General features: G+C 43.0%; 3 protein-coding genes across 3 annotated transcripts; all 3 read left to right on the top strand.

Annotated features, from left to right (window-relative positions):
* The first annotated feature begins 488 nt into the window (after positions 1-488).
* Positions 489-4527, top strand: apoeb (apolipoprotein Eb). The gene is made up of 5 exons (XM_035422639.1): positions 489-585; positions 1359-1422; positions 1680-1830; positions 2361-2648; positions 3078-4527. Exons 2-5 carry the CDS (start codon positions 1380-1382, stop codon positions 3409-3411), a joined length of 816 nt encoding a protein of 271 aa, XP_035278530.1. The 5' UTR covers positions 489-585; positions 1359-1379; the 3' UTR covers positions 3412-4527.
* Positions 4528-12403: 7876 nt separating this feature from the next.
* Positions 12404-15207, top strand: apoc1 (apolipoprotein C-I). The gene is made up of 4 exons (XM_035422924.1): positions 12404-12533; positions 13428-13496; positions 13617-13761; positions 15011-15207. Exons 2-4 carry the CDS (start codon positions 13442-13444, stop codon positions 15072-15074), a joined length of 264 nt encoding a protein of 87 aa, XP_035278815.1. The 5' UTR covers positions 12404-12533; positions 13428-13441; the 3' UTR covers positions 15075-15207.
* Positions 15208-17751: 2544 nt separating this feature from the next.
* Positions 17752-20216, top strand: apoc4 (apolipoprotein C-IV). The gene is made up of 4 exons (XM_035422990.1): positions 17752-17884; positions 18317-18364; positions 18919-18982; positions 19534-20216. The coding sequence occupies exons 2-4, from the start codon at positions 18322-18324 to the stop codon at positions 19718-19720; spliced, it is 294 nt and encodes a 97-aa protein (XP_035278881.1). The 5' UTR covers positions 17752-17884; positions 18317-18321; the 3' UTR covers positions 19721-20216.
* Positions 20217-22084: the final 1868 nt, after the last annotated feature.

Raw genomic sequence — 22084 nt, forward strand, 5'->3', positions numbered from 1 at the left:
TGTAAAGAGCATCTGTTGAGTGAATGCAATATAAAACAAGACGTGTCTTTTTTTCTCACAAGAACAGAAAAATGACAACCGCTATGAAATTAGTTCTTTTCCGTTGGTAGCCTATCAGATAGAATGTTTCTTTACATATTCATATTTACGACTTTTGCGCATTAAACAATTACACTTTGTTAGTTTATTAAGTAGGCTATTTTAAAATTACGTTGTATTGTCAAAAGTTCTTTTGTTCCAATGCATTGTCGCGAACAACAATGCACATGCGTTGGCTACCTTAAAAACTATTTATGTCTCTTCGAAAACGTGGAATATAGAGCTGCATTAGTGTGACACATAACACATTCCCTTAAGAAGAAAAAGTGCATTTGAAAGGTTTGCGAAAACACAGGGAAAAAAATTGTCGAGGGGGCAGAACTTCGAACCGAAAGGGCGCCACTTCAGCGAGTTACAAAGAAACCGGCACTATGTACACAAATACTCACGTGCTCATGCATAAAGACGCGATCACAGGTCCCTGGAGCGTATAAAAACACCTCCCGGCATTGTTGTGCGGAACACGGAGGAAGCAGGACTTCTTAGGTGAGTGACTCGGTTCCAACGAGAAACTTTCTCTCGGGTCAAAACTTTTAAAACTTTAGTCCGTAGTCATTAGATATCTATGACTAAATGGTTATGAAACGTATTAATTTTTTATTACTGTCAGATCCCGACTGCATGACTGCACAATATCTGAATTAGTTATTGCGTATTCTATTTTATGCAATATTTACCTTTTCCACCCGGTATGTTGCTTATTTTATGCGTTTCAAGACTCATTGTTTATAGCTCCACATTGTTTGACAATTTTGTTTTAGTCATTAGCAGTAACACTTATACTTTAATTTTAATTCTTGATGGTTTTAAAAAATTATATTTTTTATTGTAGTAAATATAAGGAAAGGCAAGATTGATATAGAATCAATAGGCTTGATTTTAAAAAATTTTTTTTAGAAATGTATCTTAAAGTACTTTTTTTGCACTCCACTCACTTTCCTTTCCTAGATCTGAGCTTATAGTGGAACTATAAAGATCAGATACTTTGATACTTTGTTTAAGGTCATATGATTGCATTATTATATTTATAAACTCAAGAGAAGGGTCTTCAAATGACTGAGAAATAAGGACCAAATCGGAAACCTCTGTTTCATCGCTCACTTCTCACCAAACATCCCTCCTTTCACTCACATTCTGAGTGGGACTGCCTCTCGCACATCGAAGCCCTGATGTTTTTATAGTGGCCTACAGTGAGGTCGAGTCCCGTGGATTTAACCACGGAGCTGAGCGGTAACTGTGTGTTTGTCTGTTTTGTGTAGGTTTACTGAGCACTCATCACCATGAAGGTTGCCGTAGTGATTCTTGTCCTGGCGGCCATTTCGGGTGAGGTCTTTTATGACACACGCGCAAATACACATTACATTAGGTTCACATGCACATACACATACACGCAAGTGTGCATGCGCGTGCATGCACGCGCTCATTCAAACGCATGTACACGTACACACGCATGCAAGCATGCACACACACACACACACACACACACACACATATACACACACGCACAAACTTAGCCTGGTGACTTAACGGTCGTTCGTTTGATCAGCTAAGAACCGGTGTTGTTGTGCGCTCGTTTGCAGCCTGCCACGCTCGTGCGCTCCAGCACGACGAGCCCAAGACCGGGTGGGAAGAGACCGTGCACCGCTTCTGGCAGTACGTGGCCGACCTCAACACCAAGGCCGACGGCGTGATGCAGGACATCAAGGACTCCCAACTGAGGAGGGAGATGGAGTGAGTGCCCCGTGCTTGCGTGTGCGCGCGCGTGTGTGCGTGTGCGTGTGTGTGTGCGTGTGTGTGTGTGTGCTTTGCTCTCTGCTGACTACAAACTCGCCCCGTTCTCCTTCCGTCTGAATCTGACTCAATGCCCCCTCCTGACCTCATGCAGCAAATCACACCCCAGTCTGTTATCTTATAACATTTAGATGTTGTGATATGTACTTGGGCACCTTGTAATGTGCCTTATTATTATTATTATTATTATTATTATTATTATTATTTGCCACACCACAAACAGAAACCATATTTATCATAGGTGTATTTATCAATGATCTTTTCACAGTGTGTGATTCTCACTGATGTCTACCTAATATCGCATGCAATTACTGTGCTTATGATACCATGTCAGAAATTTGACAGCCAAATTTGACAGGCAAATGTGACTCTGTAGCCTATCCTGCCCCTGTTTCAAACCTGAAACCTAGCCTTTTCAGATAAAAGCTCATCAGTGTATCTTGTGTCTTTCCTTCACCCTTCCTGTCCAGCACCTTGATCACTGACACCATGGATGAGCTGGTCATCTACAGGGATGATATTCAGTCCAAACTGATGCCCTTCGCTCGGGACACCTCCGAAAAGCTGCGCGATGACATGCAGCTGCTGATCAACAAGCTGTACACCGACATGTCCGACGCCAGGGATCGCTCCACCCAGTACGCCAACGAGATGAAGACCATGATGGAGCAGAACGCCGATGACATCATGAACCGCGTCAGCGCCTACACCCGCAAGCTGAAGAAGCGCCTGAACAAGGACTCCGAGGAGATCCGCAAGTGAGTGTTACACACGCACGCAAACGCTCACACGCGCGCTCACACACACACACAGACGCACAAACACATGCACACACACACACAAATACACAGACACGCGCGCGCACACACACACGCAAACGCTCACATGCGCGCTCACACACACACACAGACACATGCACACACACACACACACGCACAAATACACAAACACATGCGCGCGTGCACACACACGCACGCACGCACACACAACGCGCAAACACACAAAGTACCTTCCTCAAGAGAACAAGGGCAGTTCCCCCAGCTGGGGTTTGAACCTGCAGTCCCTGAATTCAATGCCCCAGTTCCCCATTCTTTTTAATACCACCCTCAAGAATACTGTGCGATCATGGTCAAAAAAAAAAAAATCACCTGAACATTACCATGGTAACACGGCCTTCCATCCTTCAGCACCGCCACCATCTACCTGGAGGAGTTACAGGCCCGCGCCTCCCAGAACATGGAGTCCGTGAAGGAGCGCCTGGAGCCGTACGTCAACCAGGCGCACGAGAAGGCCACGGAGCGGCTGGGCAGCCTCTCCGAGCTCTTCAAGACCCAGACCCAGGACCTGACCGAGAAGTTCGAGTCCCAGGCCAGCGCCATCCGCGAGCGCCTGGAGCAGACGGCCCAGGACCTGCGCCTCACCCTGGAGGGCCAGCTGGAGGAGCTCACCAACTGGTTCACCCCCTACGCCGCCAAGATCCGCGAGCAGCTCAAGACCGTCAGCGACAAGATCCAGGCTTAGCCTCCTAAGAGCGAGGAAGGGGGCGAACGAGGAGGTGGGGAGGTTGGGTGGGGAGGGGGGGGGGGGGGGGTTGCTGCTTCCTTCCACTCTGTTAGCTGTTAGCAGTGCCTCATTCACTCCCCGGTTGCCAGGGTAGAGCAGGAGAAGTAAGAGTTACTGACGTATTGCTGTCGTTTCCTCACTGTGTTAAGCGCTTGTCTGAAAAGGGAAGTTGGTGTGTAAGGAGAGAGCCTCTACAGATTCATATTGGGTTTTTTTCCCCCTCTGAAGACAGGTGAACAGGACCTTTGAGCTTTCTATATATTTTTACACTGAACGCTTTTGTCCATATTTTCTCATATCCTCTCTTCCTGAGCATAAACCAACTCAATGTGTGTTACGACGCACGATTTCCTGCTGTCAACCAGAAACGGGTTATTGGACGCTGATATAGTCTTGCTTGCCTGCCTAACCAAATGTGTTCCATTTTTGATATGATTTGATACGATTTTCATGATTCCTTGCTCTCATCACATAACTGCAGCTGGTTTTGTGAAACCGTAGTCAGTATCAGAACTAATTAAACATTTCACTTTCCCTAGATCAGATCAGCATGAACACAGTAAAATGTCCAGTGGTAATTCAACTCAAACGGAGTATATATGTATGAGACTTGTACTCTGTTAGAGTTGATTTAACACTGAGCATTTTGCTGTGTATGAGTGTATGTGTCGGTAGACTGGGTCTTGTGTGTTTGAATGCAACAATGCGGTAAAAAAAAAACCTCATACAAGTGGGAGCAATGTATTGCTTTGGCACCAATCTGTCCATTGAGATGTTCAATTACTGTGTCTGTTGTCATTTTACTGTTTGCACACTGCAGTAGTTTTAACAGTTTACATTGCTGGTGGTTGGGGTCAAGGTCATGTGACTTCTTAGCACTGCCAGTGTTATGCAAGTGCCTGGTTTCTATAATGTGACACACTCCACAGTCTGCCTGTCTGTGTTTTTTGCCTGTGAAGCCACCACACCACCCAGCCCTCCATGCTGCCTTGCATAACAAACTGAAGACACTGCAGTCACGCATGTTAACGTGTGCACCACCGCTCAACTAATAAAAGAGTTTGAAACTGTTAACTGCTGTACGGGTGTATCTGTGCTCTGAGGTGTGAATAACTTGTACAACTTGTTTCAGTCTTTTGTGCTGGGTTTTCAGTTAAACAGACTCAAAGTGACAGAGTGCGATGTTGTTTTTATTGGTCATCGTGTGATGAAATCATCCTGTTGGTGATGAACCAAGCAGGTGTAGTATACCTGCAAGGTGGGAACGCACCTGTCTGTGCATGTCTGTCAATGGTAGGAAAAATTCAAACACACACATGAACATGTTAATTTTGAAAGAAACTAGGCCATCCAGAGGAGTCACACAGAACCAAGGAGAACATTAAAACTAATGTGCAACCACGCCTACATTTTCTTCCAAAACCTGCTGTTAGGCTTCTTACTAGAACAAACAAAAGACCAAATTTTAACCCAGTCCTACCCACCTTATACTGACTGCATGAGGTTTTTTAGAATAGATTTTATTGATAACTTGTAAAGCGCTAAATGAGGCCATTTGAAACTTTTCATAAACATCAAACTCAAAAATGTTTTTTATTCACAGGTTCGAAAATCTATGTGCCCTTCTGTGGATATCTAGAAATGAGAACTAAATATAATGACATATTCCCCATGAAGCGATGAACCACATGGTTTCAGATCGCATCCTGACCATGCCAGTAAAAAGAGTGGGCATCAGCCTAACAGTGTGGTACAAATTGGACTCAAGAGTTGCTAGGTGCTGATCATTTGCAGATTTACAACCACTCCAGGTTCAGCCATGTCACTCCGTGGGTTGCCAGATGTCCGGCTTTGAAATAACTTCACAGTACAGATTGTGGTCCCAGCCAGACGATGTAATGTCCGGTCAGAGCAATTAGAGTGACGCTAGAAATTTTGCGGTAGTTTCTAATGACTACGCGTGTCAATGACACCCCAATCTGATGGAACGGCTCTCTGGTCCAACGTCAGGTCTAAGGGGGACCTCGATTACGATGACAACGATTATGCGTCCAGCTGTGCATGTTGTCTGGTTTTAACATATTCTAAATCTGGCAACCCTAGTCACTCCTCTTCTCATCTCCGCTGGCTGCCTACATTATCTCCCATCAAACGCGAAATCACTGTGTCTGACAGGGAAACCAGAACAGGAAGTCTACCCATTTCCTGACGCAGACTGAAAACCGATCACCTCAGACTGTGCCATAGTTTTTCTCTAGATTCTTCTTTCTTCTGGGCTTTCTTTTTTGATAGCAACGTTACAGGTACAGCTGTATTAAGATAGGTTAGCTGTGCAGTGGTGTTTACATTTGTATTCAATACGAACTTGGTTTGCCCAGCAAACTGCGCTCACTGATTATAAACGAGCCTTCTGTGCCTTGATGACGTCACACTTTTTTATTCCTGACACTAACACTGCTGTTCACTTTCTTAGGTTTCTCTGGAGAGAGGCGTCTGCTTATGTAATGTAATACAAAGTGAGGGAGGGTGTTGGTGAGCAGGGTTTCCCTAGCCTCACCAAGCAACAGTGGCTCCTCTGGTCAACTGGGCATATGCAGCCAAGCTGTACGAAGTGCGTGAGACCTGCCGTCCTCCAGTACCACTGTACAGGTTTCTTAAATAAAGTGCTGACGCACTCCTTTACACTCTCAGAAAAAAAGGTACCATTCAGTACCTAGAAAGGTACAATCGCTTGTCACTGTGGCAGTACCCCTCGAAGGTGCAGAACTGTACCTTTACCAGAAAAAAAGGTACCATTCAGTACCTAGAAAGGTACTATCGCTTGTCACTAGTACCTTTAGAGGTACAGCTATTGATGGTGTACAGTTTTGTACTTCTAAGTACAGAATTTGTACCCCTGTGTACCTTTATTTCTGAGAGTGCAGATTGACATAGCAAAACCAGCAGGCGTCTCAGAAAAACGTCTCAGGAAATGTCCCTCCCCTTTGCGTGCCATCCCCCTGCCTCTCTGTCTGAACCCGGTTCTGCACCAGCTCCCGCTGCTCCCCTGTCCCCGGCCTCCTCCTGCCTCTCGCTGCGTCCCTGAGATGCTCTGCTAATCCCACACAATAAACCGCTTGTCTCCCCCCGAACTCCGCTCTTCCGTGACCGGTGGCTTCGGTGCCCCCCCCCCCCCCCCGCCCCCGCCACACCCCCCCCCCCCCCCCCATACTCTGTGCTGTGTTTACGATCTGATTTTATCATATCACAGAACCCCTTCATCTTCTCCAAAAGCTCCCCCCCCCCTCCCCCTCCCTCCCCCACAAGAGCACCGGCTCCCTTTTGTGTCCTAGTCCTCCCACGTGCTCTCTCCCTCCCCTATGACTCCTGTTCTAGCACGTCGAAGGCTGCTCCCACATTCCTGCGTCTTGCTTCCTGTGGGACACAAAAACACGTTGTGCGTTCTGTCCCTTGTTATGAAGATATTCATATCCCCCTCGTGACACCTGCTTGCACGCACACGCACACACACAGACGCACGCATAATCGTGACAAAGGGAATTCTCAAAGTGAAAAATCGTATACTTTGCTGTATTCACGTTAATGTATTAAACGTTACAATACAGGCATTTAGCAGACGCTCTTATCCAGAGCGACTTACATTGTATCCAATTATACAGCTGGATATATACTGGAGCAATGCAGGTCCTACCGGGGAATCAAACCTGCGACCTATAGGTTACAAGACCATCTCCTTAGCCATTATACTACACTGCCGCCCACACACGTGCTTATAAAGAATGCTGTTTTTTGTTTCTTTTCGCTTGTCATGATTTCAAAGCACAACGTTGCAATCAATATCCAACCTGGTACCATAAATTACGTTTCATGTCCAGTCTAATTCAATTTTTATCCATTAAATTAGCTTAACAAAAAGGAGGGAGGGACGGAGGGAGAGAGAGAGAGAGTGAGTGAGTGAGTGAGTGAGTGAGTGAGTGAGTGAGAGAGCACTAATTAATTGGCCCTGATGCACAGGAGGGCACACACAGGTAAGTCAGTGAGTGAAATGCAGTCAGTGAGCCAGCAGATGACACTCTTTCCTTTCTCCCTCTCCTCCACACCGTGCCCCATTTCTCCCATCATGCACCAAGAACCCCCCGAAACCCAGTCTTGGAATGGAACCTTGCTCCATTTTTCCCTGATCCTGCACAATCAGCTATTTGTTGACGTGTCAGAGATATGGCACGCACTTGCGTACCGAGCCTTTCAGTAAACGAGTGGCACTGCTGAAATGATATTGGGCACAGCTGGGGTACTGTTGTGTTTCTACTGGATGAAAAAGGTTGTTTTTCCATAAACCGTTTCGCACAGCTGTGCCGCCAGCTCGTATTCCTCAGAATATAATTGAGGCTTAAATGCGAAATGTGTTTTTTCTTTGCCAGTGCTGTTGTTCCAGTGGTAAATTCTGTAACATGTTTGTGGGTAATTGATTGATTGGTTGGCTGTACCAGTGACCCTCAGAAACTGTTTACCACCCCCCCCCCCCCCCCCCCCCCCCCCCCGGTCAAAAGTGGGGCCAGGAGTCCAAAGGCCTGCCATTGTCAAACACACCATGTCAAAGTCTGCTCCTATGGGGGACTGCATGCACTTTTCACTCTCTGTGTATGTGTGTGCGCGTGTGCCCATGCAAGTGTGCGCGTGTGTTTGTGTATTTTATGTAGTAAATGAGTTTATCCAGCAATGTTTATTCCTTAATAGGACATTTTACTGTAACTGTAACAATCTCTCTGCAGTAGAGAATATTCTCTCTCTCTCTTTCTGTGTGTGTGTGCGTGTGTGGGCGGAAGACCACATGACTTATCGAATCTCATCTCCAAACAGCATTCCCCTCTCCTGTTAGTCAGCTCCAGCTCGGTAACGAAAATACCCCAAACAGCTGCAGGGTTTGAGAAATGGTAAAAACAGGGACAAACCGCAGATATTCAGCCCGTCAGCTGTTCTCCCCAGCGTGTCTCTGCTCTGGCTGTGAAGGCTCTCCAGCAGACAGGTGCTGAAGCAGGGCAACCTACAGTAACCTGGAACCTGCCATCGCTCCTCTCCTTTCACAGTTCCCCCTCGAGGAACATGTGAACTCACAAATCAGTCATTACAGGCGCAGTTTCACAACTTGTTTTTTTATTTTTATTTTTTTTTTAAAAGCCGTGCCGTTATATGTTATGCGTTACATGTCACCTGGTTTGCGGCAGGGGCTGGCATGCCGGCGCACGGCCTTTGCTGGGCAGCGGCACGGAAGGTCCTGGCGCTCGCCGAGCCACAAACGGTCTCTCCGGGCAGACGCATCGGCGCGGAAGCGCAGAGCGACCGGCCCCAATGCAAACGCCTGACTGGGCCTCACAATGGACACAAAGGGCCCCTCAAGAGGCTTCACACAGGGCAGCTAATGACCCCCTCAGGGTTGGGGAGGATGTGAACCTCGGAGCCCCCCCCACCCCCAGCAGCCAGCCCAGTCCAGCCCGGGGGTTACTGCAGTTCGCAGGCTCACTTCCTCCCTGACGGCTGGCCACCAGACTGGAAGACTATTCCAGCCATTAGAGAATGTAGGGTAAATGCACAGTCCCAACAAGCTAGGCCCTGACATGCAGACAATGCATGCTGTGTTGAGCAAATGACTCATGTCCCTATGCTTTTTATGTCAAGAGGGACAACTAAAAACAGGAAGAACTGAGTGCCCCTGGAGCTTGTCAGACGGTGTTTCTGCTTTGTGTTGATTCTATTTTGGCACGTAAATAGTGATGGTACAGTAGTTTTGGGAAGGTCACTGATCTCTCTGGTAGTTCCAGACAGCAGGGTTCAGTTTGGTGGCAAAAGACTTATGTAACTGTACAGATTTGCACACAATGAATGCACTTTATTGCAATCACACAAAAAGTTTGCCTGAAACACCACTGTGCTTGAGTCTGTTGATTAATATGGACTATCGTGGGCAAAGGTAAACAAGTCTGGCAAATATGGACTAGTTTTGTTGATTGTAGACCAGTGTAATTGAATATCAACTGGTGTGAGTGAATGTGGTCCTGTTTCTGTGAATATAGACCTGTGGGGGGTGAATATACGATATTGTGGATGAATGGAGTGAAGTCATGGTTAGGACTAGAGAGGTGATCTAACCGTTGTCACCAGGCAACAGCAACTCACCAAAGGTGAAGGTACAATAACTGCTTCAGCTGGTGCCCAGCGGCGTAGAAAAGCAGGGGCCGGTTGCAAATGTTTGGAGAATGTATTGGCAAGTCTGAGCCCTCCTGAATATATAGAGCTGGACTGTTAAACCTCAATCCTGGAGGGCCGCAGTGCCTGCAGGCAATTCTGGATTCCTTTCAAATGGCAGCCAATTAAGGCCTTGAGAAGAAGGTGTTTGGACTCGTTGGTCAATCAATGACTTAAATTGACCATTCATTCTGAAACACTCTGATAACCAGCAGGCAATGTGGCCCTCTAGGGCTGGAGTTTGATGCCCCCGACATAGAGGATGTTGAAGCGATAGGACAGGCCAACAATTATGAATTAAGATTGGGCAGTTGATTGGATTGGAGGAGAAAAGATTAAGAGCAAATGTAATTTTTCAAAATGAAATGGGTTTTAACGGGAGGAGCGGGTTTGTCCTGGTAACACAAGTGTAGTTACACATTCCATGGTCCAGTATATTTGGCCCGCAACCCCACAATGCAGTACATGATTAACTTTAGTGATACGCGGGTACAAACAAACTGCTTCTCCTCGGGAGGGGGGTGTTTGTCGGGAAAAAAAAAAAATCCAGGTAACATGTTGTTCCCACTTAAGTGAGAACAGCAGCTTCCAAGAATAGATACGATGTTTCGGTCCATTCTCGGGGAGTTGCTGTCCTCACTACGTGGGAGAAAAATGTATAATAAACCGAAGCATCACCCATGGAGAGGCTTTCGGTCCTCAGGGCTGCCCCCATCCCGCTGGACAACAATGACTCCTCTGGTCAGTCCGTGACCAGCCTTCAGTAGCTGCTCATGAAGTGTACTTTTTCGATGCAATGAGTCCACGGGGTTTCAGTGCCCAGACACGTCTGTCAATGCAAGAATTCCAAATTGTGGGAAATGAAAAACAGTAGAACAAAAATTGGTTGAACAAAATAGACATCTGTATTTTTAAAAAGTGTCAAGAGAGTTTATCTTCTTTTTGAACTAGCTGACCTTTATCTATCATATCTAAATATCAAAATGAAATTACCAAAATTATCAAACGTTCAGTTAGCCATCTGGGAAAGCAACGGTGATGAAGCTCTTGAAGGATTGGGACCAAGAGCAGGAATTATTCACTGATCTCTGAGGGGAAATTACATCAATATGGCAAAGTTTGACATTCACAACAGTTACACATAGGCTACCTTTCCGTGCAACTCTGGTAATTCATCTGGCCCTGGCTCTACATTTTGGACGGTGTAGTGGCATGCGCCCTTTTGTAATGTGTAATGTTGATGAAAAAAGGAATGTCATCACTTGCAGTGACTTGTTAACATTATTTTGTTAAGGGTGTTATGTAAGGAATAAACCACGATGGGCTGTCCACTGACTTTTGTAAATAGTTTACAGTGTGGGACTGTAAATTGTAAATACGTGTAAATAGTGAATTTATCGTGTGTAAATATGTGTTCTTGTGCTAGCTGAATTGTGTTCGTTGCTTTTAGTTTAGTTTTATAAGTGTTACCCTGAGTGAACCAGCGGTGCTGTACGGGGGGGCTTCTCTGCCGTTCTCTATGGCGAAGTGAGAATCTGAGGATTGTTTTACATCCTGGGCTGTTCCTCAATAAAGTTACATTGAGTTTTGAACTACCTCAGAGTTTGTTACCTGATAGAGCCCTGTCTTGGTACAATAGGTACACCATCGCTTGTCACCTAGCCACCATTAAAATTCTTGGTTTTATGTCAGAATGATCTCACAGCATGCTTGTTATCACAGCTAGCTTGCTTTTAACTTGAAACTGTGAGTTACGATAATGCAGAAATGCGTGTTTATTCGACTGGTAAGGAAAGTTTTCTTGCACTGATAATGTAAAATAATTCTTTGTTTCAACTCAGTATTAAGTGGAAACAACAAGTGATTAAAAGTTCAATCAACTTTGACAACGTAAAAAACAATGTTGAGACAACTAGAACATTGTAGTTAAATCAACTTTATGAACTTTAATTTCTGGGTTGAAACAAAGGTAATCTTCAAGTTGAGTTAACTTGCATTTTCAAGGCAGCAGGTGAACTTGCATTTCCAAGTTAAACCAACTGGAAATGTCTTACAGTGAGGGTAGGAATGGTCTGTCCTGCTTTCAGTTCCTAGAAATGATGCCCTTAACTTTCAGTGCTACGCCAAGGGATTGACATTCACGTTTAGTTGTACTGAGGCTATATGTGGTCAGCTCTGTCAGCTCATGTCACAGTACATCTGTATCAAAGTCTATCAAAACCCGATAAAAACTGTACTTTAGTCTGTTATCATCACTACAGGTTCACTTGTATAATGATCAGCTACCTTTAACATCAGAATGCAATATTGCATCACCGCAGATTGCACCAGAAACCTGACCTATATGCATATCAATTGGTCAAATTCTACTATTTTATCAAATCTGATAAGAAACCAGAGAATAATACTCTTAATTATGCATATGTAGTGTAACTTGTATGTTTAATTCAACAGTTTCCATCCAAAAGTAGCAATTCAGCTGTGAAAGCAAGGGCATTTCAGCGGTTTTTCTCAAACTGTGTTGTTTTTGTTATCAGGACATTGAGTGAGGATTTTTCACTAGCACATTATATATTGAAATTAATATATTGAAATTTTTTATTAGGATTAACCCGTTGAGATGTATCATCTCGTTTTCAAGGGGGGTAAACGGGAAAAAGAGGAGTTGGAGGCAGTTAAGTGGCTGCTGCCAAGGGTGAAAGGGCAGGAGGTCACTATAGGCCAGTGGCGGCAATTAACGGTTGCGTCAGCGTTTGGAAGGGGATATAAAGGAGGATGCCACCGAGAACCGATACACAGGAAGAGAACCACTTTTACCTCTGAACAGCAGGAAAAGGGTACGTTTATCCCTATGTGAAATTAAATGTTTTGTTTATTTACATGTCTATTATTATTATTATTATTATTATTATTATTATTATTATTACTGTTGTTGCTGTGGTTGTTCTTGTTGTTATTGTTAAAGCGTTTAGTTAAACGGATAAAAGGTTCTTCGCATGGGTATTTCAAATAGAATTATACGCAGCCTCGAGGTAATTTCCTTGGACGGTATTTGAGCGACATCTAGACGTGGCATGTCGCGCAGTGCAGAACAACGGTTCTGTTAGAAAACAAAACGACCATAGCTACATAGAAAGTGAACACTTCAAAGTAAAATGTACATTACATAAAACAATTAAATTCGGTATTCTATCGATACATTCGGAAAGAGGGAGGTACAATGTTTGATTTCGCTTGCCCTTAAAAGCAAATACCTTGTCCCTACATATCTGACAAACATTTAAAGAGTTCCATTAAGGTAACACCCATCGAAACCCAAAGTGCCATACGTCTACCTGTTCAACGTTCCTACAAAGGGTTCAGATTACTTTCCGTAATCCCAGGAACAAAAAGTTTTTGAACGTATTTGTGTGTGGTCTAACTGCTGTGGAAGTTTAGAGCGGAAAAGTCGCTGTCGTGGAACTGTCCAGGGCTTTTGGTACTGATGCAGGGGAAGGAACTTCTTTAGGTCAGTGGATTAGCAGAAAGGATTAACAGACGCTAATACTGAGATTTTTTTATGAAATAAGTCAAGCGAAATGATAAAGCTATATAAATTACTGACTCCAGCAAAAGTTGCTTATATTATGGCTAAGCGGAGTTGTTTATTTTGCGTTCATGGAAAACACGATAAACACGTGGTCCAAGAGATTATGTCACGTTAAAAGAAAATGTGTTTCCTTTCTTGGCAGATCACACAGCGAAAATGAAACTCCCCGTTGCCATCGCAGTGCTGTTTTTGGTACTGGCTGCAAACACAGGTCAGTTCCTCTACCTTTCTACACTGTCCTTGTTCCTGCGTTCACTTGTTTATCTTAGTTTCTGAGTTCGGCCGTAAACAACACGAAATTAACCGCCGCCTTCGTTTCATTGGTTCGCAGAGGCCCAGGACGCCCAGGAGCCAACGATTGAAGAGCGCTTCCAAACATTCGGGAACCAGATGAAAGCATTTGCCGAAGACCTCTCTCAGAAGACTAAGGGCGTCTTTGAAGATATCCACAAGAGTGACGCTGCTGTCAATACCAGGTGACACAGGCCCCATAAACAGAGTTAAATACATATACAATAATATGTAGTAGATGTTGCCAGTTCAATAACCTACCATATTCATTCAGATTACTCACCTGCATTCACAACCTAAGATTCATGCTCTTCGGGGTTTTACAAAATTCTTCAAACTCGCTCAAATATAACTGAAATCTCCGTTAAAAATCATCTGGTCTCCAAATCCTTAAATATCAGAAGGATGTCACAATCACCACATGCCAAAAAGCCAATCACCAGACAGACCAGGCAGTAAGTCACAATTTCAGCCATACTTGAAGAGTGATGAAAGTTCAAAATGTATTTATTATAAAACACTGTAAAATGCTATTTCAAAGCATTTTATAATAAATACATTTTTTACTTTCATTTCTTTACATGTGTGGCTGAAATTCTTACATTCAGTTTTTGCTTTTCTTTTCTATGCACCTAGAGCTGCTAAGTTGTGCCAGAACATCAGTTAATCCTGTTAACACTAATGGTGACTGTGATAATTTTACTATTGTTGTCAATCTACTGATTGCAAACAATACAATTCTGCTGAGCTGTAGTTTTCTTTTAAATGCATCAGCACTGCTTTCTGAGAGTTGCACTGTTATCACTTGGCTGTGACAACATTTCATTCGTCAAAACATTTATGGTTATAGCTGCCCCAAGCCTCACCTGAACAAAATTTGAGCCAGGCTCCTTTCCAATAGTTACACACCGTCAGAGGAACACACTGGAACCATGAACCTGCAAACAGTCACTGACAAAAATGTTAAATGAGGAACAAACTTACAACATGTATGACATATGTTGTGGATTTTTGAAAAGGTGTCTAGCACTGAAAAAGCATACATTTGTGCCAGAGATCATTTGCGATGTAAGTTCGACCCAAAACCATTATACATAATTGAAACATAATAATCCTTTGGAGACCAGAACAATTCCTAATGCTAACATACAATTTTAAAAGAAATATCTCTTTTCATCAATTGCCAGAAAGAAAAAGAAAAAAAAACCTTATGTAATTTTCATGCTTTTGGTTAGTTGCATGTCTCATTGAAAATGATCAGGGACCTGCTGCAATGTTCGAAAATGTTTACCAGCCTCTACAGATTCCAGTGTCTAAAATATGAGTTTGGCCCACACGTACTACAACTACCATTCTGCATACTGAAAATGCAGTGACTGATACTTACAATTTATGCCTCCCCAACTATCTCTGTCTCTGCCTTTCTGTCCACAGGAACTGGTTCACTGAGGCCTTCGGGAAGGTGAAGGATAAGCTGGCGGAGACCTTTCAGCAGTAATCGGCCGCTGTCCTCCGTGCGCTACGCTTGCTCTCAATTTGGCATCTCCCTTCTTCTGTTACACCCTCTCTCTGATAATCCTGCTGTTGCTGAAAGTTCCTGATAAAAATTTTTTTTTTTTTTTTTTTTTTTTTTTTAAAAAGCCAGTGCAAAAATGCTGTTGTTAACTTTTAAATAATAAAAGGGAATCTGTGATTTTAAAAAAATCCCACTTGTCCACTGTGTTGCATTCTGGGAAGACCGTTGCCCGAACGAACTTTTAGCTGCTGCTGGCGCATACAGAGCAGGGACGTACTGAAACATTCTGGAACGATCTCATCTGGGGATTTGTTCTTTGGGACCAGACCAAAGATTATATTAGCTGAGCAAGGTAACAGGAATCCTTTGTTAGGTGTCAGTGCATAATGGAAAGATGCAGTGTGCTCCCATGCGCTTGAATGCTACCGGATCCCCCAGCAGTGGTAATGAACTCACCGCCTGAGGAACTGCCATTGCAGATAATGACTCAGTGGAAATTATGGCTTTGACTCCATGAAAAAAGAAAGTATACCTACAGCCCTAAAGTCACAGCAGTATATGTAGCTATAAATTGGCATACAGAGGCAGACATACGCACATGGTCATATGTGTGTATGTCTGCCTCTGTATACACTCACATACACACACACATGCACACACACACACACACACTCTCACATACACACATGCACATGCACACACACACGCACTCACACACTCACATACACACAAACACACACTTACATACACACATGTGCGCGTGCACACACGCGTAAAATGATGCCACGTAGACCTACTTCAAGCAGAAAGACAAAAAATATGAATTCTATTCAGTTCTTGAACTGTAGTGAAAATAAGCTCTGTATGGAAAAAACCTCACATTTGTTTGCCAAAAATAGACCTTGACAAATGTTTCCTTATGTGAGAAATGGCTATATAAAATTAGCCCCCATCTGCCTTTTCGCAGTACATCTGGTAATAAGAACACACAGAAAGAGCACCCCAACTTGTACAAATGGGGCTGTAACATTGGGTGTCCACTGTACAGAGGTGACAGAGGTACGCAGGCACAGGGACTTACAGACACAGATGCAAACCAAGCAAATTTATGGAGACAGATGCAAACCAGGAGAATAATTTCCTTTATACATTGCTTTTTATGATGATGATGATGATGATTATTATTATTATTATTATCATTATCTATCCATCCATCCATTATCTATACCTGCTTATACTGGGCAGTGTCGTGGGGGGTGCTGGAGCCTATCCCAGCATGCATTGGGCAAGAGGCTGCATTACACCCTGGACAGGCTGGCAATGTATTGCAGGGTATGCATAATAATAATAATTATTATTATTATTATTATTGTTGTTGTTGTAGTTGTTGTTGTTGTTTAACATTTGTACCATTATTGCTGGAACTTTTGCAAAAGATGGCTGATCATGCATGCGAAAATGGCACACACGTAGGTTTGGGAGGGAAGAGAGAGGGAGACGTGTCACCCCCAATATTTTCACAGCTAGACTAGCTGGTATGCTTGTGAGACTTGGGCTTCTGACTGCGTGAGCCTAGGTGGTCCAGCAGTGTGTCTCCCCCTGAGACAAAATGAAAAATCTTTCTACACTGGCACACGTTCAGATTTTTTGCACAGTCAAATAAAACTGATGCTTCAGCATTTTTGTGTGATGTATAGGAGACGTATGTGGTTCATTCACAGACCCAACATTCACCACCTTGTATAACTTTATTCTTTTAGATGTTAGGGTGCTCTCGTTCCATGTTGGGAGAAAGAAAAGCAACCTAGTTGGCCACACTTCCTAAATTTCACAAGCTACCTGGTTAAAGTCACTGTTTATCTTCTGTTAATGAAACACTGGGCTCTCTATCCATTCCAACAATAATCTGCAGTTGTCAATGGCGATGGCTTGCCGTTTTATCACAGAATTTTGCTGCACTGTTGAGTTTCTCTAATCTAAAATCACAAATGTAAATAGTTGTCTTTCTGCAGCATAGTGCCCATTGAAATTTAACCAAATGGAGACTTAATCAATTGGGGTCCAAAAGGTGATGACCCCTAAAGATTCATCGGTATACACCTGTAATGTGTCCCAGGCCACTCCATATAATGCTCATTGCCAATACAACACAGACATGTGCAGCAGGTAGGCTACTAATGCAGTGCTGATGCAGACTAGGAAAAAGGGGTCTTTCTGAAAATCTTTAGGGTCACCCCTTATCACTGAATTTTCCAGGCCATATGCCACACATCACCCATTACACACACATTACATTCCACTGATGTCACTGTATGACTGACAGCTGTAACCTGATTTTTTTTTTTAATGACAGGTAAAATATGAACTTCTGAACGGTGTGGAAAACCATCTTGATTGCTGGGCTGACATTTGAATAAATAACTGTTATATAGAAAGAAATGAGTCAAAGGAAGGAATTTGGGGGGGGGGGGGGTTCTGTTGACATGCTTATTTGGTATGAAGGTGTAATAGCGTGTGCTACATCAGAGCTATCTAAAGGTGTAGTAGCAAACATTTCTTATCAAACGAAAGATCTCGGTGAAATTGTCAGCTTTCCAGATAGCAAGAACCTCTCCCGAGGTCATTATCGAAAATTACACCCACTCACTACCCCCGAGTTCATTCACAATGTGCACCATGTACACGTGTACCTCACAGAGGTAAGAGGTTGATCTGTTCCGAATTTCATAATTAAATTACTGACGGCCAAACCTCCGAGACAGGACTAACACTGCTCTACTACTAAGTGAAAGGTATTGTTTCTCCTTTCTCCACTGCATTGTGGGTTGCACTTCACAATAAGGTCACATGAATTGGCATGAGTAGTTGTTAACATGAATTAATGATGCACAAATAGATTAAGCATGAAGTTCCATTAGCAGTTACCAATTACATTAACTAATCTATTAGTTACATGATTGTTTATACATTAGCAAAACATAGGATAAACTCATAATTAGTATCATACAAATGTATGAATTGTTTTTAATCCCAATATGAATTGGCATTAACTAGTGTCGTTGTTAACATGAATGTTTTCAGTAGTTAGTAGTAAACAACGACATTAGTTAATGCCAATTCATGTGACCTAATTGTAAAATGTTACCACGTTGTCTATGTATCAGAGTGCATTTGTAAATATGTTATTAAATTATTTCCTCAAATTTTCCCTGTATCTCTGCTAGGAAGAATGGGAAAACTGGTTCTCTTTGCTCTGGTCTTAGGGCTTCAAGGTAAGGTGTAGGCTCTGAATCGTGTCACACAGATTTTAAGTTAATGTCTGAGATTCCGCTAACATTTGTTCTGGACGTTGCTAGTTACACTTTTTTTTTAATTACAATGAAGGGGTTTTTTTTTTTTTTTGAATATAGGTCAGTCTATTTGTAGCATTTTGGCTTGGTATAATGTAGAAGAAGAAAATTAGTGCATGAGAATATAACTTTTCTGGATCAGAATTTCTCTCCCTGCAGTTCAATTGATATTGTTTTATTGGTATGAATGATAAATATAACTTGTAATATACAAATGGAAATATGAGATGTAATTATGTAATATAGATGTAATTGTGTGATATAAGGTCATCATTCTCTCTCTCTCTCTCTCTCTCTCTCTCTCTATCTATCGATCTATTTATCTGTCTATCGCTATGTCTATCTATCTATCTATCTATCTATCGCTATGTCTATCTATCTATCTATCTATCTATCTATCTATCTATCGCTATGTCTATCTATCTATCTATCTATCTATCTATCTATCTCTGTCTATCCCCTCATCTCTATCATAGCATGTATGGCTATGTCGGCCCCCCTGGATGAAGATGACTCGTCAGAGGAGTCCGGTTTTTTGTGGTGGGTGCAGGAGCAGATGGGTGACACATACTCTACACCGGGGAGCTCAAACTCAACCTCAGTCTGCTGGTTTTTGTGATTTCCTTTCGATCAGCAGCCAATTTACAGCCTTGGAAAAAAAAAGTGCACAGCCCATTTAGTCAATCAAAGACTTAACTTAAGCGCAGGAACCCGTCAAAACTCAGCAGACACAGGATTTCCAGGATTTGAGTTTGAGATCCCTGCACTATACCATGTAAAACAAATGCTAATACAATTGGTCGCATTGTGCACTAAGTAAAACAGAAACAGTTGTAATTTGCAAGTGACCCAGCTAACTTTTTTTTTTTTGTATTGAGGTGACTGTCCTAATCTCTCAGAAGTCAGCTTTACTTATGCAAAGGCAACTGGGAAATACTTGTCTTCTCAGGGTGTTTTGGCACAAGTGATTGTTTGTAACCCTCCAGGGTAAATTGTGTGTGAGATGTTGAAGTTAATGTGCAAGCTGGCTGTTGGGAATGTTGTGCAGTTGTGACACTGGTGGACAGCAGTTCCTGTTCTTGTGCTTACAGGTCCACAGTGAGCAAAGCACAGGCAGCTGGAGAAATGCTGAAGGGCTATGCGGAGATGTACTACGAGGACCACATTAAACCCAGTGCTGATCCTTACATCCAGTGGGCCAACGAACAGGTCTCCAGCGCAGCGTCCGGCATCTGGGACAACCTCAGTCAACGCTGGAGCCAGTACTGGTCCTCATAGTGGCGTTCAACCCAAGACAGCAGACCTTTCAGACCATTCGTAATGATGAAGAATCAGAGGCACAACAGCGCCACCTCACTTCAGCGTGGCTGATTTGTGTACTGCGTCGCAATCAGTACCGGGCCATTCTCGGTACAGAAGAACTACACAGAAGTTCATATACGAAGTTTAAGCTGAGATTCCACAGACCACAAGACAGCAAGGAAACCACTAGAGTTTGACCTTCCACTCCATCACTATATTTTGTCAGAAAGAATATCCCTCATCATCCATTTTGGTGCAAAACAGCCGATCACTGTGTTCTTAGATACACACCCATACGCTATTATATTTCCTCCAGTAGTAAGTCTATATAAAGGGCATATAGATTTACAAAAAATCGCTTGACAAAAGATGAATATATGGGTCAGATGAAAAAGGTCAAATAGGTCAATATCAATAGGTCACTGCTGATGTTGTAATCCACTGCATGAATTAAACTGGGCACCCTACTCCACCCCCTTTGAGTTTTTCCACTTTATTTTAATTTGGTGATTTGATGCCACATTGCCACCGATACATGGACATCACTCATGGGGCTACATTAATCGCTGCAATACTGCATCAAAAATACTGTGGCAAAAAAAGGGAAAGTGCTCTCTCAAAAGTAAAAATGTTAATATGCAACACACTTTTTGTGTTGCTACTTTTGTGTTACTTTTAACAGATGTTGTGTTAAAGTTACTACTTTGGTGTTACAAATATATAGTTTTATGTGTTGCAAAAATGTGTTGTCTTTAACTAGACATGGAGGTGTGTCAAAAAATTAGACAAAATCTGTAGTTTTTTTTCTATTTCTGTTTTGAGAGTGTAGAACTTAAATCCAAGTTTATTTGTCATACGTCCAGCAAGAGTACAGCTTGTTAGCAGACATCAGCTTCCTTTCCAGGAAGCCTAGCTGTGCTTTAGGGCACAGCTAATGGAGATCCTATCAAATAAACAAATAAACAAATCAGCTGGCAATGAACGGCTTAGTCTATGAGTTACCTCACAGGTAAAGTAAAGCTTAACATCCGGCTGCTGCTGTTGCCAGGAGTGACGCGAACGACACACGGCTCGAGAATGTGTCCTCCAGACAGAGTGGCTTTCATTTGGAACCTCAGGATGTGGAACCTTCTCATGCAGTTTTGGCGCCCCCTCTGGCTGCCTGGGTATCTGCAGGCTGTGTGCACCAGCAGCAGGCAGGTGCCCTGCTCTCACACAGCCAGACAGCAGATGGAACCACCGCTCAAACCACTGCAGAGATGGGACAGCCTTACACACAGGAGTGGGCATTGAAAATCAGGGAAGAAGGTAAATAAGGGTAAGGAGACGCTGTGGCGAACACCTGTCAGATTGTGTACGAATCCCCTGTACGATTCCACACAAGAGCACTTTCTGCAATGTGATGCCATCTGTAACCTTTCCTGCTTTCCCCCACCTGATGAAAGAAAAGAAGCTAAACTATGTCACATTAAAAAATGTCAACAATGATGTTCAATATCTCTACATGTTTTTTTGTTTTTTTAGTCTGACAAAAAAAATGCATGACATCAACATTTAAATTTGCAATCAGAACCACTAGGGTAATAATCCAAATGATTAATAAAGAATTTCTGGATATTGCTTAATTATAATGTGTCTTACAAAATATGCACTCAGAAAAATATGACATGGGAAATATATTTCATATACCATTCCATTGTAATCTTGTTCATTAACATTTAATTGCTCATAGGTAGTTGATTTAAGCAGTCTAACACGGAATTAAATTATTTTGATACTGAAGTGTCAAAATGGATGAAGAAGTACAGTTGCAGGCTTGAACCCTTTGCCCCCACCCCCCAAAGAAGTAAGAACAAAAGGTTTAGAGGGATACTATAACCTTTATATAAACTAAGCAATTCTAATAGCCTTTAAATATTCAAATATATTTCCCCAGCACAGTTAGAACTAAAATTGGACTACAATTTTGAACACCCCTTCGATGGGTGAGATTGCCTGACCAAGCTTGACTAGCTCAAAATTAGCATTGGCACATTAATTGTTTAGAGAAAATGGGTTTGCATAGCATGATTCGGTCACAATTAAGGGGGAGGGTGGGGTGGATCTCAGAGACCTGAGCACCCTCAAAAATACCTGAGGCCCCCCAGTCTGCAGTCAAAATACCCCCCCCCCCCCCCCCCCCGAATCCAGAGCATAGTTTGAACCCTGGGGCACAGCGTAATGGTTGCATAACTGGGCTTGTATCGCACAGGTTATAGGTTTCATTTCTAGTCGAAGCACTGCTGTTGTACCCTTGAGCAAAGTACTGAGGCTAAATTGCTTCAATAAAAATTAATCTGT

The sequence above is a fragment of the Anguilla anguilla genome, chromosome 1 (genome assembly GCF_013347855.1).
Source record: "Anguilla anguilla isolate fAngAng1 chromosome 1, fAngAng1.pri, whole genome shotgun sequence".
Lineage (NCBI taxonomy): Eukaryota > Metazoa > Chordata > Actinopteri > Anguilliformes > Anguillidae > Anguilla > Anguilla anguilla.

What these genes read in the sequence shown, in the direction of transcription:
- apoeb (XM_035422639.1), top strand. Translation starts at nt 1,380, where the DNA reads ATGAAGGTTGCCGTAGTGATTCTTGTCCTGGCGGCCATTTCGG. An exon ending in TGTCCTGGCGGCCATTTCGG is followed by an intron (nt 1,423 to 1,679) that starts GTGAGGTCTTTT and finishes GCTCGTTTGCAG; the next exon opens with CCTGCCACGCTCGTGCGCTC. An exon ending in CAACTGAGGAGGGAGATGGA is followed by an intron (nt 1,831 to 2,360) that starts GTGAGTGCCCCG and finishes CTTCCTGTCCAG; the next exon opens with CACCTTGATCACTGACACCA.
- apoc1 (XM_035422924.1), top strand. Translation starts at nt 13,442, where the DNA reads ATGAAACTCCCCGTTGCCATCGCAGTGCTGTTTTTGGTACTGGCTGCA. An exon ending in GGTACTGGCTGCAAACACAG is followed by an intron (nt 13,497 to 13,616) that starts GTCAGTTCCTCT and finishes ATTGGTTCGCAG; the next exon opens with AGGCCCAGGACGCCCAGGAG. An exon ending in GACGCTGCTGTCAATACCAG is followed by an intron (nt 13,762 to 15,010) that starts GTGACACAGGCC and finishes TTCTGTCCACAG; the next exon opens with GAACTGGTTCACTGAGGCCT.
- apoc4 (XM_035422990.1), top strand. Translation starts at nt 18,322, where the DNA reads ATGGGAAAACTGGTTCTCTTTGCTCTGGTCTTAGGGCTTCAAG. An exon ending in TCTGGTCTTAGGGCTTCAAG is followed by an intron (nt 18,365 to 18,918) that starts GTAAGGTGTAGG and finishes TCTCTATCATAG; the next exon opens with CATGTATGGCTATGTCGGCC. An exon ending in GAGGAGTCCGGTTTTTTGTG is followed by an intron (nt 18,983 to 19,533) that starts GTGGGTGCAGGA and finishes TTGTGCTTACAG; the next exon opens with GTCCACAGTGAGCAAAGCAC.